This window comes from Micropterus salmoides, unplaced genomic scaffold (genome assembly GCF_014851395.1).
Source record: "Micropterus salmoides isolate LMB-PRFRI ecotype aquatic unplaced genomic scaffold, ASM1485139v1 Ms_hic_scaffold_826, whole genome shotgun sequence".
NCBI classification, from domain to species: domain Eukaryota; kingdom Metazoa; phylum Chordata; class Actinopteri; order Centrarchiformes; family Centrarchidae; genus Micropterus; species Micropterus salmoides.
Genome location: NW_024044600.1, coordinates 1 through 17,831, shown reverse-complemented (window position 1 = coordinate 17,831; position 17,831 = coordinate 1). Strand labels below are relative to the sequence as shown.

The 17,831-nt window shown below is 39.1% G+C and overlaps 1 protein-coding gene across 1 annotated transcript; it reads right to left on the bottom strand.

Annotated features, from left to right (window-relative positions):
- Positions 1-12,741: 12,741 nt before the first annotated feature.
- LOC119894654 (dehydrogenase/reductase SDR family member 7C-A-like) lies at positions 12,742-17,292 on the bottom strand (the record flags this gene model as incomplete). The annotated part of the gene is made up of 5 exons (XM_038707319.1): positions 12,742-13,187; positions 13,435-13,596; positions 14,663-14,755; positions 14,849-15,059; positions 17,150-17,292. Coding segments are annotated over 5 exons (818 nt in total), but the record flags the coding sequence as incomplete, so codon positions are not given.
- Between the last annotated feature and the right edge of the window lie 539 nt (positions 17,293-17,831).

The following is a 17,831-nucleotide window of genomic DNA, read 5'->3' as shown; positions in this document are numbered from 1 at the left end:
TGAATTGGATACTCTACTCCTAAATATGCAATGTGGTTTGACGTAATTCAAGTAAATGTCACTTGCCTTGTCTTAATAAGCAATGTTCTCTTATTTGGGGTTATGTTTAGAAACAAGGGACACATTAGCTACAAGGCCACTGCCAATAATTTCAAGCTCTGAAGTTTCAAGACAAAAATATCTTATTTCAAGTTTGAGTCTTTTGGCTTACATGACCTATATTTTCGACTTTATCTTGGAGCAAAATATCTAATTATTGGCATGAGATCGTTTTTAACCTATCACATTCCATTGATCACAATAGTGCCTCAGATTATTTACATCCCATTCAATAATACAATATAAAATTATAATCTCAGAATAATCATTACACCTAACACACTTCTCTGCTTATGAAACTGGGTGCTGATGGAACAGTGGATATGATGCCTGCCTTTGGTGTGAGAAACCTGGGCTCAGTCCCCCACTGTGACCCATCCACCATTGTGTCCCTGAGCAAGACACTTCACTCCAGAGGCGTGCGACCTCTGACATATATAGCAATTGTAAGTCAATTAAAAAAAAGCCACTTGCCGCTGTAAAGCTAACTTCTGCTTTAGCCCTTGCTAACTTGAATGGGGATAAAATGTTTTAATAATGGGGCTCTTCTAGACTTTCCACATTTTATTGGACCAAATAGATCAAATTCTTATAGTGAAACAAGTCATTTCACAGCAGCTGTGATGCTCAAAGAAATGTAAACATGTAACTACCATCTCACATTTTGACTCATTTTAGTGGAATTCATACAATTTTGTGGGTTAAAGGTCCAGTGTGTAACATTTAGGAGGATCTATTGACAGATATAGCATGCATAACTATGTTTTCAGTGGTGTATAAAGAGCTCACATAATGAACCGTTACGTTTATATTACCTTAGAATTAACCATTTCTATCTACATACACCGCGGGTTGCCTGCCATGTTTCTACAGTAGCCTAAAAAGACAAACTGCTCTACAGAGTGCGTTTCATCACCACGTTGAATACTGACAAAGAAATAGTAGTAGTAGTAGTTGGACAAATGGAGGACCACACGTATTATTTAACACAATGTCTGACAGAGCATGTCGGCCACTGTAGTTTCTCCTACGCTCTTGCAAAACGGAGGGTTGTGCAGTGTCTGACCCATTGGTTGCAATTCCCAACCCTTATCACTAGATGCCACTAAAACCTACACACTAGACCTTTAAGATAGCACATATTTGAATATATTAAATTGTAAATATATCCTTTACAATACAAACATGGTATAAATATTAGCAGTAGACAGGCAGACACCTAGCAAAACAGATAGGCCTATATATTTAATTCCTTTGAACTATGGGCTGTAAATAATCAAAATGAAGGTTTTTTTTTTAAATAAACTGGTTCAAATGGACAAGAAAGCTGAAAGAACAATTAGTCTTTGTAGACAGCGTTTCCCACTTGCATTCCGTGGGTGCAGAATCTGCATGTTTTATGTATTAAAGGGAAACTCCACAGATTTTTACACATTATGTTGGGGGGAAAAGTTCTATAAAGCCCTTTATGGCTCCAGAGGGCAGCTCTGTGAAATCTGATAAATTGCCTCAGACATCACTTGCTTAGCCACACCTGAATCTCTAATCAAACTGTCAGTGGTCAAGTTGCATTGAGGGTAATGTCGGCGCCGGGTTTTGACAAGGAGGAGGAACAAAAGCTATATCTGGTGGTGCTGCATTGCTTTTAATACTGTCCATGGTGACTCCAATGTTATAGGAGTGTAATGCCAAATTGGTGGAGTACTATATAATATAATCTGCAGGTATAAAATGAAGGTATTACAATCTTTATACCTGTTACACAGTTTTCTAGCCATCCTAAAAAAAAATCCACCAACTGATCATTATTTCCCCACCCTAGTTTATACAATTCCTCAAAAGTGTGGAAAACATGTTGAAATGCCCCTTTAACCTTTTTAAAACATCTTCTCATGCCACAAAGAAACCTGCTGGATAACAGCTTGGTGAATGGAAGCACATGCACACAACAGAAGCCACGTTCTTTGGTCCATTATACAGCTGGGTCCCTGTAACTCGTCACAAAGATTATCCAACAGCCCACATGGCCTCCATTCACAAATCCAAAATAACCCTTCCTGCCTGCAGCAGTATCACAACCCCGGCCAGCCAATCAAAGGGCAGAGTTCCACCGGCAGAAACACAACGGTTACCAGCCGCTCTTTTCATAACCAGTGATCCGAGACCTGTTAGTGGCCATGTAAAAGACACACACACACACACTGGATCTTTTAGCGGGTGCATAAAAAACATGTTGTCAGCCCTGTGCAAGAGAACAAAAGTCTTCTTAACAGACAATTAGAATTCCTGCCTCTGTCCTTGTCTACATCCACGCATGCCTTCCCTCTTTTTCCCATATTCTGCCCCTCTTCCATCCATGTCCCCCTCTGCACCCCCTGAACTTAACCTCCTGCAGGCCTGTTTGCACTATAACTGTCAGCTCCAGCTAGGAACTGTGGGGAAAAGTAAAGTAATGGGACTGAAAGCTCTGACTGACACTAAGATCTAGGTGTTAAGCCACATACAGCATGTAAATTCTGTATGACAGGCAATCTGTCTGTAGAGGGTGAGCAGAGGTGTTTTGATGAGGTGGACAGGTGACTTGTTTTATGGATGCAACTTTGCCTTAATGTTTCCCCTGGTGACACTAATTTTATGGGTTTCACTCCATAACACACAAGGCTGCCTATTGGTATTGACAGGCCCAACCAGTTGTGTGTATTTTGTGCTTGCAAACAGTCTCTTGGTTCCTTCTGGTGATTTTGATATACACTTGAAGTAGAACTGAAATTGCTGTTGTTCTCGCTTTTTGTGGTAAAAAAAATTGTAATGATACTAAAGTTATAATGCATATTTTTGCAAACATAGTTGTGAAACAGATGTCACCCCTCAGCCTCTGAGTGGGCGCTTTTCATGGCATCGTTTGAGTGACAACTGACAGCTGGGCCGTCGTCGCTGCGAGATGCGCAGTTAATTCCATGGTGTTCTCTTCCCCTAAAACTTTTATTAAGCAACTCATAACTACGAAAGCAAATTAGAGAACAAGAAAGAGAACACCAGTTGAAGTAAAGAAACCAGGCACAAGATAACAGCGTATCTACCTTGTGGTAGCCATCGGTCTTTTGTGGGTCCAGAGTTTTTGGTGGCCATTGAGCTCAGGCACAAAGACACTCAAACTGATGCAGAAGTGAACTGAAAAGAGTCTGTATGGCTAAAATGTGAGCCATACCACTAGAATTGAAATGATATAACAAACCTTTTGGTGCCCACCCACACAGATACTGCATCAAATGCCATTTTCAGTCATAAACAAAAATTTACTGTTCATCTCTGGAGAGTTCAAATTTAGGGGTAAGCAGAAACATAAACAAAACAAAAATTTCAGTTTGACTTTAAAGAAAGGCCACATTTATTTTACATTTATATATCAATAGATATATTTGTGTGCTGACAAGTGTTCACTGGAGATGAGACTGATGTTCATAAGGATCAAAACTGGTCGTTGACCAGGTGAAAACAGTCACTCGAGGGGATCAAATCAGATCCATAATGTCTGACTGAACGCTACATATTTATATTCTAGTGAGCATGTGTGTGCACAAGTGTGTTTTATCTTTTGAACACAGCTTATGTAAGGTTATTCCAAGACCTTCAGGGCTCACTCAGATGTGATCCTCCAGAAGGCGATTGCTATGCAGAAGCACACGCGCAAGCTTCTTCCTCATTGTGAGACAAGGTGTCCACGTTGATGGGAGGTTTTTATCCTTTCACAGAAAAATCCAATCAACTCCTTTGAAAAGCTTGTGCCTCTCCTGGAGCCTTGCTGGGTCAGAATATGGTGTCCTAAGGAGGCCAAGAAGGTTAGGAGCTGAGCTGGGGTCAAGGCATCCGCCGCAAACAGGATTTTGGATTTTCCCTGCTTGCTCGGTGCCCCTTCTGTTTCATTAGTCACCCCCTCCTCCCATTATCAACCCCCTCTAATTTAGTTGAGGAGCGGGGAGAGGGTGTGAGCGTATGTGTGATGGTGGGGGTTGGTATGGTTGAGTTGTGTGCGTGTGTGTGTGTACAAGTTTATTTGTTTGTGTGTGCGCTCTCCGTCTCCCAGCCAGCCAGGATTCCAGTGATGTAACTCTTTGATTTGCTTTTCTTCCACTAAAACAGCAGCAGACCTAATGACCCCACTCTAATTGCACAGTGTCAATATTGTCGCATTTGGATTCCCCCAGCTCCCATTTAATATGCACAAAGAGGGATGGTTCATCAGAACTCAATATGCTTAGCAACTTAGCACTGATATCACGTTGCAGACTTTCAGCGTCTGTAATTGTGTTTAAATCTATGTCCAATAAAATGTTTTTCTCGTGGCATCTCTGCTTTTGAAGTTGCTGCTTTTGGTAATTGTCCTTTTTTTTAGTTATTATACAGTTGTATAATGACTGATAATGTGGTTCTGGAGGAGCTTTGTCAAATCTGAGAAAACGATGCCTGATTATGTCATCAGGGTTATCTCAGCTTGGCCTTCGAAGTAACAGAAAGCCTGCATTGCAAACTGGGGGTGTGGAGTTTGGAAGACGTGGGCATTCACCAGACTATTCGAGCATTATGGGAAATGGAGGATGCAGACTGAACCATGCTTATAGTCAGGACATCTTTAAATCTTTTCGTATTGTTACCACATCCCATAAAAATTAATAAATAATAAAAAGACTAAATGGTTGGGCACTGTGGCAGGGCTGGCCCTAGGCGAGATTTTGAAAAATTCAGCAGCCAAATTCAATAATTATGGTCCATAATTAAGAAGAAACCTCCACATCACAGCCTAAACTGGGAGACCAAACCTAACGTTGTATCTGGAAATATGTCCCCACATAAATTGTGTGTCAACCCAGATACTATTTTCTTGCATTGTAGTAAATTTATGGGATACTTTTTGTACGTTTAGTTTAAATGGTGGAGGGGACAAATAAAGAGGAGGGTGTGGGGGTCCTTCGCCAGGAAAGTCTGAGCGTTAAATACCTCATTTCCTGTATTCTGGTGAATATTTCTGCACCAATTTATGGTCAATCTTCATCTATATAAAGGGTAGCACAATATTCAGGTGGTATGTGACAATTCAAAATATTAAAATTTAATAGAATATAATGCAGTAAGGCTTTCAGGTATTCTGCAGCTACTGCTTTTAAATATGTTTTCTCCTGTAGATCAACTTTTCTAATTTAATAAAATACCTGTTGAGTCAGCAAACGTGCTGAGCCTTCACTCCTCTTTTGAATATTTTGGGGAAATAACCTCTTTTAATAGGCCTATGTAGGGCCATTTTACCTCACTGATAAATTAATTCATTTTAATTCAGTTATAAACTCCTGGACTTTAATAGCTCCTGTGTTTCAGCAGGTTTTCTGCTCATGTTCAAAACATTCTGCACTTTCAGAATCTCTCCCATAGGGTTATCTGACATATCAAGAAATAAATCATTATATTACCAGACTAACGTCAGCATTTAATAAGAATTCATACTATTTTTAATCTGCTGTGGATTATGTTATTGATCCGCTGGTATATAGCCTATCCCCTTTGACTTATACAGTTTGGAACTGCATGCTGCATGTGAAAACAGAACAAACCAAAACACTTCTGATCCACATGTTAACTTCAGCAGCTCCGATAAAAGTGCAGCTCACAGTCCAAAACAGCAAGACTGCACTTCAGTTTTAAGATGTTTATGTTGCAAAACTCTACCAGTCACGTTACTGTCTGGACTCACAGTGCGAGGTGCACATGATTTAAATCGCCAATATTGCATCAGCTGGGCAAAGATGATTGGGACTGAGTCGAAAACTTTCTCTGGCTATGCCACGCCTATGCCATGGGCCGGCCCTGCACTGCGGTGTCAAATAAGAGGAAAAGATGCATTTTGTTAGGAATTACTCTCAGTTACAGATGTGGTGCTCTAGTGAGTTCTTCCAGAGGCAGGATGTTGTACTGACTGAAAATAACCTGCAGTGTCCATGTTCACCAAAATGAAGGAACATGTCCCTGAAGGCTCACTGACATGTCTTTGGACAACAATTCCTCCACAGAGGAATGACATACTATATATCAGGCTTTCAAGACACACTTCATACTTGTTAGTTTGATACATGTTTCTCATGGACTTTGCTGACATTAAGAAAAATATCATCCTTTAATATTACCCTCCACGTATATAAAACAGGTTTAGGGTTTCAAGTGTAGTATCCAATATTTGTGCATTTGACTCATAACAGTTCAAAATAGCACTGTAGCAGCAGGGCAGAGGGTCAGTGACCTTCTACGGGGAGAGCAGTGATTGGTGGTTATGTAGGGACTGAACCCTTCTATAGAATTTGACCTCTAACCCCTTGTTTTGTTACCTCAAGATAGTACTGTACCCTTCTATGGGTTTGACCTTTTACTGCAGACTCAAACCCCTCTATGCTACATAACAGATACCTAAACATATCCTATATAAGCTATGTTTGATGTACAGAGAGACATAGTGGCCATCGGGCTGGGTCACTCTCCAAGCTGCTGCAGAGCTTGTAATTGATGCTGAACTCCTTGATTTAATAAACTTTTACGATCAAGAACAGTGTCAAGCGGGTTTCCTCTCAACACATCATCGCAGCATTATTGTTCGGACACCACACAAGCTAATTTGAAAAACAGTGATCAATACACAACTTACATCATCAATCCATCTTTACATGAATAAACATTTTGTGAGGCATTCTGGCATCCCACTTGCCACGAGGACCGTGTTCTGAGCTGACAGAGTGCAAGACTCTGGCAAAATGAGAGGAGGTGTACTCTGTAATTACATCGATGATACTTGATTTCCTGATTGAACATGTGTATGTATGATTGTATAGGGTTACATTGTTTTATTTTATTTATCTTATTCTAACATAAATGTAATTATCTGTCATGTTCTATAAGTGTAGCATGAAGGGACCGCACACATTCATGTCGTTGAACAAAACCTGTGTTGTTTGAAGATAAATAAATTACCCTGATCCTTGATGACAAACTAGATGTTGTTATTACCTTTAGACTAATCCACACATTACACATAACTTGAGTAACAGTCGATCCTCAATAAAAACACACAGGGTTCTCAATGCTTCATGGTAACAGACCTAGATTACAGACTTCTTTGTCAATGGAAAGAAAAATAAAAACACACATAAAGTTCTTTGTGTGTGTAATTGAAAATAAGACTTGGTTCTTTTCAATGGCAGCAATAAAGCCAACACATCAGCTGAGCGCCTGACATTGAACAATGAGTTACCACCCAGTACATTGATTTATAATAGGCAGACAATCAATAGAGAGACTCGAACTTTATTAACACCTCCAGTTAGACCCAGTCAGATCAATAAAGGCGGTGACACATTGGCATGCTGACATTCTAACAAAGAGCTGTTCCTAATGGTCAAAATCAAATTCCAAAGGAAATAATAAGCTCTTCACATATCGGATTCCTTCAGATCTATTTTCAGTGCTTGGATTCGTGCTTCAGTTTGGCTTTTGTTGCATTTGCACATAAAGGATCGCGCCTGGCCAACGGTAGGCCTAATGCTTATTCCCTGAAGTTTGCACTGATTTCAATCACTCTCTGACATACGCTGGTAACATAATTATATCTGTGGTCCTTCCTGAATTGAGGGTCATGAGAAACATTATAATGCTTTTCTGTCCAAAAGCAAGAAAATTGAAGGATTATGGCAACCAACATTAAAAGTCTCTAATCTGTAACTGGCAGCACTGTCTCATTCTTGTGGAGGCTGTTGTGTGTCTGTGAGAAACTGTTCTGAAGTGAAGGGATATGAGAAGCAGTGCACGCTGGGATTTACAAAAGATTAAGGCAAACTTTCCCTTTAAGATTAAATATGCGTAATCTTTAAACCAAACAAAACGGAGGGATTAGGAAGACTTCTATGACTAAAAAAATCCCCTTCTTAAAATGATGTGCGATGCTGAGATTATACATTGAAAGAATAGCACAGGCTGGCAGGTTGGGTCTATCTAAATTCTTCTACTTCAGTGTGAAGTGCAAGTAATTTTAAAAATGCTTGTCCAGGATGTAATGTTTGAGAATAACAGAGTGGGAGAATATTTATTTTTCATCCTGAAAATGTATAAATGTAAATTCAGCATTTGAACTGAACTAAAATAATTGCATGTACTAATCAAGTGTCTTCATATTGTAAAAAAATGTTATCTTACATGTGCTTGAACCCAGTTATAATCATCCTCATTTATTAGATATCTACACCTTGTTTCTGATACTATTGTGGCCCCATTTTTTCCAGCAATACCTATTTAATATATTTGCATTCCGTAATTACCTCTTTCCACTGTAGCTGGCGGAGTCCGCCAGGATTGAAATTGCTTGCCCATGAGATCCACAGGAAACAATGCATACATATACTGGACCTGATTCAAAAGTGGACAGCCAAAGATTGATGACATTATTGACTGTGTTCTTTAATCCTCCTTATAAAAGCAGCATTACTTGATTATTTGGCCACTTGAGGGCAGAAGTGCAAGCCATAAACACAAGACTGACAGTAGCTTATAAAGTTGTTGTAATGACAGACAAAACGTTGCGTATGTACACATCAGTCAGAGCAGAGCAACATTTACTTGGATTTCTTTTTTTGGCCAGTTGATGAGTTAGTCCAATATCCACTTTTTTTAATCTCCACTAACTCCTTAGCTAAGTGCACCGTTGTTCACCAGCTTTCGTTCAGCAACTTTCTCTGTCAGCGCAGGTAGTGTACAGTGAGGTTGATGAGAGGGAACCAAAGCAGTAAAGTTGCGGCCTTAAAATCAAAACTACAAGCCAAAAGATGCAAAAAAAAGCCCCGTCGAGCTGAGGGGAACTGCAGGGTTGGATGATAATTCTCATAATTCTCATAATTTTCACATTAGGCCAAGTCATATGACCCATTGATAACTTATTGATATTGATTAAATCAATTGTTTAACAAAGTTATAATTAGTTTTGAGATGTGGAAATACATAGAACAATAATCAACTTCTTGTGGTGGCAGAAAATGTATTCCCATATATGTTTCATTTATTATGCATGCTCTTGTATTACAATATCCATATACTCGCATATTAACACTTGTATTTAGTCTATTATATTATGTTGTCCGTGTACTGATGTTTAGGTTGTGTTTGCTGTAATTCATTTATTTATTCAATTCTCCCCCAGGAAATAGAATCATTTCCATGACAATTCTGACTGGAAAACAAAACTGAAAAAAAAATTTATATTGAATTTGAATAATAATTTATATTGAAGTATAAATTGGGAAATATAGGTAGATGTGCAAAAGGAATTCCTTCTTTATTCTTTTTCTTTCTTGTGTGGGTGCGCCCTGATGTTGTAGGAGCTAAACTCACCATTTATTTCAATTATTTGTCACTTATATTTGTGAGAACAATTTATTTGCAAAACGAAGTCATTGAGCAATAAGATAGAAACAGAAGTTAAGCTATTTTTGGTAGAGTTGTGGTATGAAATAAACTCCATCATGTTAGAATTGGACAGTCCGACTTCATTCGACCAGCATTCAGTATTTAATAAAAGAATAAATCAACATGCAAGTTGTTTTTGGACACACTTAGATCTACATGCCTCTGCTTACGGTTACATAGCAGGGCAGAATACAAATATCCAGAGCAACAACAGATGGACAAAGAGAACCCCACTGTGCAGACTTTTCTTTAATACTCATTGGAGCAATAATGTCAGCTATCAACCAATATTTTAAAGGAAGAGCCGGCCCCTCTGGTGCTGTATGTGAAAGCTTGGGGAATCATTACCACGGCCTCTGCATAACCTCCATAAGTCAAGTTAGTGTCAATAACCTGAGCTTTAAAAATTGATAAGGGTGATCACCCCGCTCATGAAAAGACCATTTCTGAGCAGCAGACGTCCCTGTGAGGTGATTCTCATATATAAGTCATGCCTCACATTCAGGAGGCATCACTCTGAATATCGCTTCAGGACGATCATCCCCGCCGTGTTTGGGCCTTATCAACATATTGCTCACCGGAGAGCTCAGACAGATTGATTGAGAGAAACTATTAGGCTCAGATCATTCTCAGATATTACTGCACACCTCGGTGCATTTCTGTTTGATTTACCTTTAAGCAAAAACGAATCTGACAATTTCATGGCTGATATAATACAACACGCTCGTGGTCTCTCCGGAAAACTCTTGCTAAACAATTATTCATATGCGGGGCTGACCTCCATTGCATGCAATGGAGGCACATGATCTGGCAGGGCTGTATGACACATGTAAATGTGTTAGATCAGAATGCCAATTTAGAGAGCCCAGCTGAGTGCTCTGGAGAAGTCCTTCCTGTTTGACATGTGGAAACGTCATAGAGCTGCATTTATTCATGTGAACATTAGAGACACATTCCTGTCCGCCGGCTCTGGAGACAAAAGATGTTGAACTCCCCAGAGGAGAGTGACCTGGAGGACAGACTCACGCATACCAGCTGGACTTGACGCCAATAGTGCACACACACTGCTTGGACTAGCCCCTCTGAATTTATTCCTCATTTACATCACAGTTGTAGGGGGGGGCTTTTGTCACAGACTTAGAGTCCTGTGAAAAAAAAATTCTCACATAATGTAACATGAATCTACCAAATGTTGTTTGTGTAAATTTACACATCAAGTAGTCACCTAATAGAATATACATCATGTTCAGAGCACCATTGATTCATCCTATCCAATCCTTGCAGGATAAAAGCAGGCAGGCAGGCGCTCATGTCCTCCAGCTCTGAACTGATGAGTGCAATAAATCTGAGAGACATGTAATTGTGCTTATTGCATCTGTGTAAACGTCATAGCTGCCTGAATCAGGGCTTTGATAAACAGCATTTGTTGTAGGGAAATAATTTATTATATATTATTACTTCTTTAATTGTTTTTTTTTTTGTTTCATTTTTCATTGCAGTGCACGAGCACTTATTGCAACATTAGAGGGAAAGCGACACCAAGAACCAATGCATGGTATTCACAGATCAGACAAACTGGGTCGTGGTTCATCGAAGTCTATTTATCAGTTATTCCACAGTTGACTAGTTAGAAGAGTTAAATCATATTTCAAAAGAACAAGTACTGGAACACTTTGACCCACATGAACAATTGATTGCAAAAGGGGCTCCGCAAATGCTGAGCTATTCAGTATCAGAAGTCATGTAATTAATAACTATATGTTGCTGCCACCTAGAGGACATACAGAGAAAGACATTAACAGCTGACATGGCTTTGCTCTCTTCTGCATTAAACATACAATACTGGGTGGATGCCTTCAGTCAAACCCTTACCTGATGATATGTAAAACAATGGATATGGATAACTAAAAAAATCTTTCTTCATTTTGTTCTGACTTACCTAAAAGTAATAAATCCACAATTACAAGTAAAATTCCTGCATTCAAACAGTTTCAAACAGTAAAGTATTCTCAGCAAATTGTACATGACTTGCTATTTCTGCTGTATCAACATGTAACTTACATTTTAATGTTGCAGCTTGAGGTGGAGCTAATTAAATATATACTGTATGTATATAAATGGCCATAATAAGTAGAATTTTACAATCAACTGAATACCTTATTGTGAAAATCAGCTTCAATTTTCAAGGAATTCAAATATTTTTTTTACTTTATTTTATTTTATATTTATCTATCTGAATTTGCAATTGTGCAATTTCAGATAGAAAATGTAAGGGTTCTGTCACTCACCTGAACTGAACTTCCTTGGACAGTTTGACAAAATTTTAACTTTAAAAGACAAAGGTCTGACTGATTCCAGTCATTCCAGCTTGATTGTTTATCAGCCTGGATGGCTACATTCAAATGTTTCATATGAAATGTTGCTGCCTTTCAGTATTTCAACACCTTGATATTTTTATTGGACACTTCAATTTAAATTACCCTCTGAACTTTTTAAAGAGGTGAATTCGAACTACATGAAAGTTCACAATTACTTTTTTTAGTTATAAGATCCAAGTGTTTATCACCTTTTATACTTAAAATAGCATAAAATGGAATGTACCTCAAAATTGTACTTTAGTACTCCAGTAAATGAACAAAATTATAAACGCAACACTTTTGTTTTTGCCCCCATTCATCATGAGCTGAACTTAAAGATCTAAGACTTTCTCTGTTTACTCAACAGGCCTATTTCTCTCAAATATTGTTCACAAATCTATCAAAATCTGTGTTAGTGAGCACTTCTCCTTTGCCGAGATAATCCGTCTACCTCACAGGTGTGGCATATCAAGATGCTGATCAGACAGCATGGGTATTGCACAGGTGTGCCTTTGGCTGGCCACAATAAAAGGCCACTCAAAAATGTGCAGTTGCATCACACAGCACAATGCCACAGATGTTGCAAGTTTTGAGGGAGTGTGCAATTGGCATTACCGTTGGATTACGTGCATGCATTGTTTCCTGTGCATCCTTTGTGCATGTGAAGGCAATTTGAATGCAGTATGGGAATGGTGGACTCCAACACTAACTATATAGAGAGGTCCTTACTAAATGTAAATACAATAAAAAGGCTATTGCTGAAAAATGCAGACCATAAATTGTATGAAAAACAGTGTTTGATTTCATCAACATTTTAATGATTATACATTTTATTTAAGTGCCACATGATGACCCTGAAGCCCTGGGGCCCCTCGAGTGCCTTGGACCCCAGGGCGATTGCCCGCTTTGCCCAGTTAATTATCCAGTCTTGTGTCAAGCACATACTATTACACATCTAGCATTTTCAAACTATCCATGCTTAATTGCACATCTCTGTGAAATAACGATTCCATCCTGTGTTTCAGCCTTTCTCCTACTGCATCTGCTCAGCCAGGACGGAGTCCTTCACTCCAGCGGCCAACACAGCAAAGAGGAAAGAGGGGAAGAGGGAGCGGAGGTAGAGGGCCACCCTGGGGATGGGGTGGGCCAGCACAACCTCCTTCCTCTTCCTGTTCACCGTTTGTATAATCTCATTGGCCAGGACTGACGGGCGCACGCCATGGGTCAGCTGTCTGGCGATAACTGTGAAAGAACTGTTACATTTAGATTTTTCTATGTACAGCAAAAATATATTAGATATTCCAAACATTTGAAAATAATGTAATTCAATTAATTATTAATTAATCTCTACTCCAAAAAGCAAAGAACACATCATCAACTATGACGTGTTCTCCCTCCTGTCTATTTCCCACAAACTGAAACAGCTTTGTAATTGCTTTGCATGTATGATTACACTTTCAGTCACTTCCATACCGGTCCTTTTACTCACATGCAGCCAGAGTGTTTGGTTTAGGGGCGGGCTCCTCGACAGGTGGCGGGTCGGAGGCGTTGATGAAGGTATGACTGATAGTGCTGACGACTACCCCATAGTCCTCCACCTCAGCCCGCAGGCAGTCGAAGAAGGCCTGCGCCGCATGCTTAGACGCAGCATCTGGCAGGTGGTGACACACACACACACACACACATATCAATTATTGTGTACAAACACAAAAGAGGTGCGACTGTTTCATTCCATACATTGCAGAGGACATACTTTGTGTAATTATTTTCTGTTGTGTCACAGGATGCCTTCCTGTCTGTTACACTGTTGAACAATACTACATGTTTGAAGTCTGAAGTATGTTGGTAGTATTTCATTTTAATGTGTGGATAAGAGCTAAAGAGAACATTGAACGAATTTGTAATTTTCACAAAGAACGCATTATAAGGGTCACTTCACCCACATTATGAAAATACACAACTACCATTACAAATACAATACTAAGCTAGTAGTATCAAACCATGTAGGTGGTATCCGTCCGTGGAACTGCTGCCTCCACGCCATTACCACGGAGGTGAATGGAATTTTGTTTGTGTTGCTCACATGTTTGAAAAGTTACATTAAAAATTTCAACAGTAGTAGCGCCAGTCTCTCTCTCTCTAGAACCATTGTCTCTGTTACTCTGTTACAAATTTCATGGGGACTGTTTCTTCAGTAATAGATACATGGTCCATGCTTATTTGATTTGATCAAATAAGGCAGCAAGTTTTGTTGAGGCGTGTTGAGACAGAAAGCTAATTTTTCAGTTCACTTTGACAGCTAGACCTTTTTGTACTTACTCACCCCAAATGTACCAGTTTTTAGCAATTGTAAGCTAGCTGGTAATGCTAGATTATTTCACACCTCTCTACAAACATTTCCAACAGAACATTATTTGTGAATATTTAACAGATTATCTAATCAGGAGATGTATGTCAATAAATATAACGCATGTGAAGTTACTCACTGCTCAACTTTTTTTTTTTTTCAGTAGATAAATTCATACTCTTACTTCAGTCATTAATTTGATCACTTCTTCTTTACTTGAGTACAGTTTTGGGCTACCCTACCCACCTCTAATGGTTAGATACCATAAGGTAATAAAGGAGAGTGTGAAAATATATTTTTCATGATTTACGTGAACCAACCCTTTAATTTTATGGAGAGAAGCTCATAGAGATTTCTGTTGGCAACTCACAAGAACTTCTGAATGGGACAGCCAGTCTTCCCTGGATGCTGTTGACCAGCACGATGTGTCCCGATCTTCTTGAGATCATGGTTGGAAGAACACCTGCCACGTTATTTGAACATATTAGGATTTAGATTTTTTTTTTTTTTAAGATCATGAAGAAGCTACAGAGTTTTCTCTGAATGTGCTGCCCACCTTTGGCCAGAGTGCTGGGGCCGAAGTAGTTAATGTCCATGATGTTTTTGTCCAGTTCCAGGGAGACACTCTGCACCGGGGCCTTCAGCTTCATGCTGCTGTTACAGATCAACACATCCACACAGCCGTAACACTCCACCACCTCAGCCACCACATCCTCCATGCTGTCCATATCGCTGAAGTCCAGGATCACCAGCTTTGGGGCAAATGTCTAGAGATACAGAATTGTACTGTTTCACTATTTTACTGTGTGGGCAACATATTCTGTTCATCAAGCATCAATCTCTCATTCCAACAGTTCAAGATATTTCCATGTTGTAATCACATATCTTTCTCATTTTTACTAAATAGCCTATGAAGTATTCCTCTTGAAACAAATAATTCAATATGCTTCCAGGTTGATAGTTAGATGAGAACATCGATATATCACTTTCATGTTTGTATACTGAATATGACGCTAGATCCAACAACTGCTTAGTGCCTTGCATAGATACTAAAAGCAGACGTAAACAGCAAGATTGTCTCTGTCCAAAGTTAGAAAAATCTGTCAACCAGCATCTTTGGGCAGATCCAGGCTAGCTGTTTCCCCCAATTGTTTGTGCTAAGCTATTATGCATCGCCTGCTGGCTAGCTTCATATTTATTATACAGACATGAGAGTGATATTGATCTTCTCATTAAGTATGTTTCCCCAAAATGTCAAACCACCCCTTTAACAAAAAAGCTTTGCTCGTTACGACAACATACCAAATTCTTATTGTAGAGAGAAAAAACAAGAGCAGCACATGTTAATTTGATCAGTAACAACGTGAGGTGGTTACTGATCAAATTTTCATGTTAACTGGTTTGATTGATAAAGCTTTATCAATCAAACCGGTCACTGTCAATTTGAAGCGCAGCATCTGTTTTTTCCACAACATATGGGAGTTTCTTATTTAACATAGTGACTTAACAGTTTCTTGATTCTAGGTGCCCTAGTGGCCTAGGGGTTTAAGCCCCGAGCATGAAACACAAGGCTCCTGGTTCACATCTGGCCAGGAAACTTTGTTTCATATCATTTCTGTCTCTCTCCCCACATTTACCCTCATGTCAACTTTCTAATAAAGGCTTAAAATCCCTTGTCTTAATGAGGCACGTTGGCATTGTGTAATAGCCTGAGTGTTTCTTAATATAACAAGATAAAGTGATGTATTTTATAACAAGAGCTTTTTCTTGCAAAAATTTAACCATTTGGAAATACTAACTTTAAAAAGGTGTCATTATAACATGGAAACATATTTGTATAACATAATGAAGATCTCATTTTGAGAGAAACTGAGCAGATATATTTTGTCATGGTGGTAGCAATACACTGCCATAGAGTGGAGTGAAAACATCCAGCACATTCACTAGAAGCTACAGTGGGAACAACAAAGGTAAATGAGCTATTACCTCCATGATAATCCAAAGGAAAACTATTTTAACAGTAACCAGAATGTGGTTTGATTGAGTTCACATGTTTGTTAATTAGATGATTGAATATTGTTAACTATTTATGCGCTTTTTCCATGTAGACACATCTGCTATGGCCTGTATATAGAAGACAGGTGGAGGACAGTATGCTATCAGAGAGGATATCCTGCTATTGTGTTGACAAAAGGAGGAAGTGGTGATCTGGGGGGTGGCGACAGAGGAGAGGATTATGATCAAAACAAGGACAGAACCAGCTATACTCTTGCTTAAACTTTTAGCATGTCGGTGTTGTGTGTTGTGTGTTAAGGCCAGACACCATTGTCAAATAGGCTTTTCTTTACTCCTATGATAATGAAACTTTACGAGCTGAAAGTATACATAAAAAGAAGCTTTTTTTTAATTACAGTTTTTATGTTGTTAATTTTAATATGCAAATGAGGTATTTCCTTAGTACATTAGCTGATTTGCATATTACCTACAAATCGATATACCGGTAGTAGAGGATTATGATCAAAACAAAGACAAACCTGCTATTCTCTTGCTTAAAAGTTCAAGCACACCATGTCATGTCACTATTGTGTGCTAGTTCCTTGTCTCTATTTGAGGTATGGTAAAGGCTTTGTTCTAGGATAAGACTTGTCACTGTACTGTAACAAAGTTTCCAGTTTATAGAAATAAACATGAGATAGTAATGTTTGGTGGAGCCGCCATAGTGAAAGATTTGTTTTTCAGCTGGGTAGTTTTCCAAAAAGATGACTCAGCGCCACAAGAAAAGAGTAATGGTTTTAGTTTGGAAGGGTTTACTCAGAGTCTGGCATGTTTATGATGAAACTGAAACTAATTTCCTCACCTCTCTTGGGTCAGCGTCATTAGTCAGAGAGTCATACAGAGATTCCAACTTATCCCAGCTAGTCCCACACAGGATCAGTCTGGCACCGCCCTTATGGAAGAGATGGGCGCACTCTGAACAGAAAGGAAACACATGTTCAGTCACTTCATTTAAAGCAGTGGTTCACAAATGTTTGTTGTCACACTCCACTTCAGAAGATCAAAAAGTTCATGCCCCCCACCCCTGTAAAAGTAGATTAAATCATTAAAAATATAGGCAATTGTAATAAACAAGATTCAGGTCATCAAAATAGCCTTGCCAGCATCACAACACTTTTGTTTGTTTATGTCACCACATGAGTCATATTCATGCAAACCCTTGAAGTGGTTCTACGACTGACCCCCAGTTTGAGAATCACTGATTTAAAGGAATAATTTAAAATTTGGGGATATGCACTTTTACAATTTCTTGCTGAGACTTAGATTGATTGAAGACATTGATACCACTCTCATGTCTGTATGCTAAATGTGAAGCTACAGCCAGCAGCCAGTTAGCTTAGCTTAACATAACGACTGAAACTGGGAGAAACAGCTCGCCTTGCACTGTCCAAAGGATTCCAGAAAGCAACTGCTGCTGGCCAAGAAGCATGAAACTCTACATAACAAGATATGTTAATTAGTGAGCTTTAGAGGTTCTGGTATTT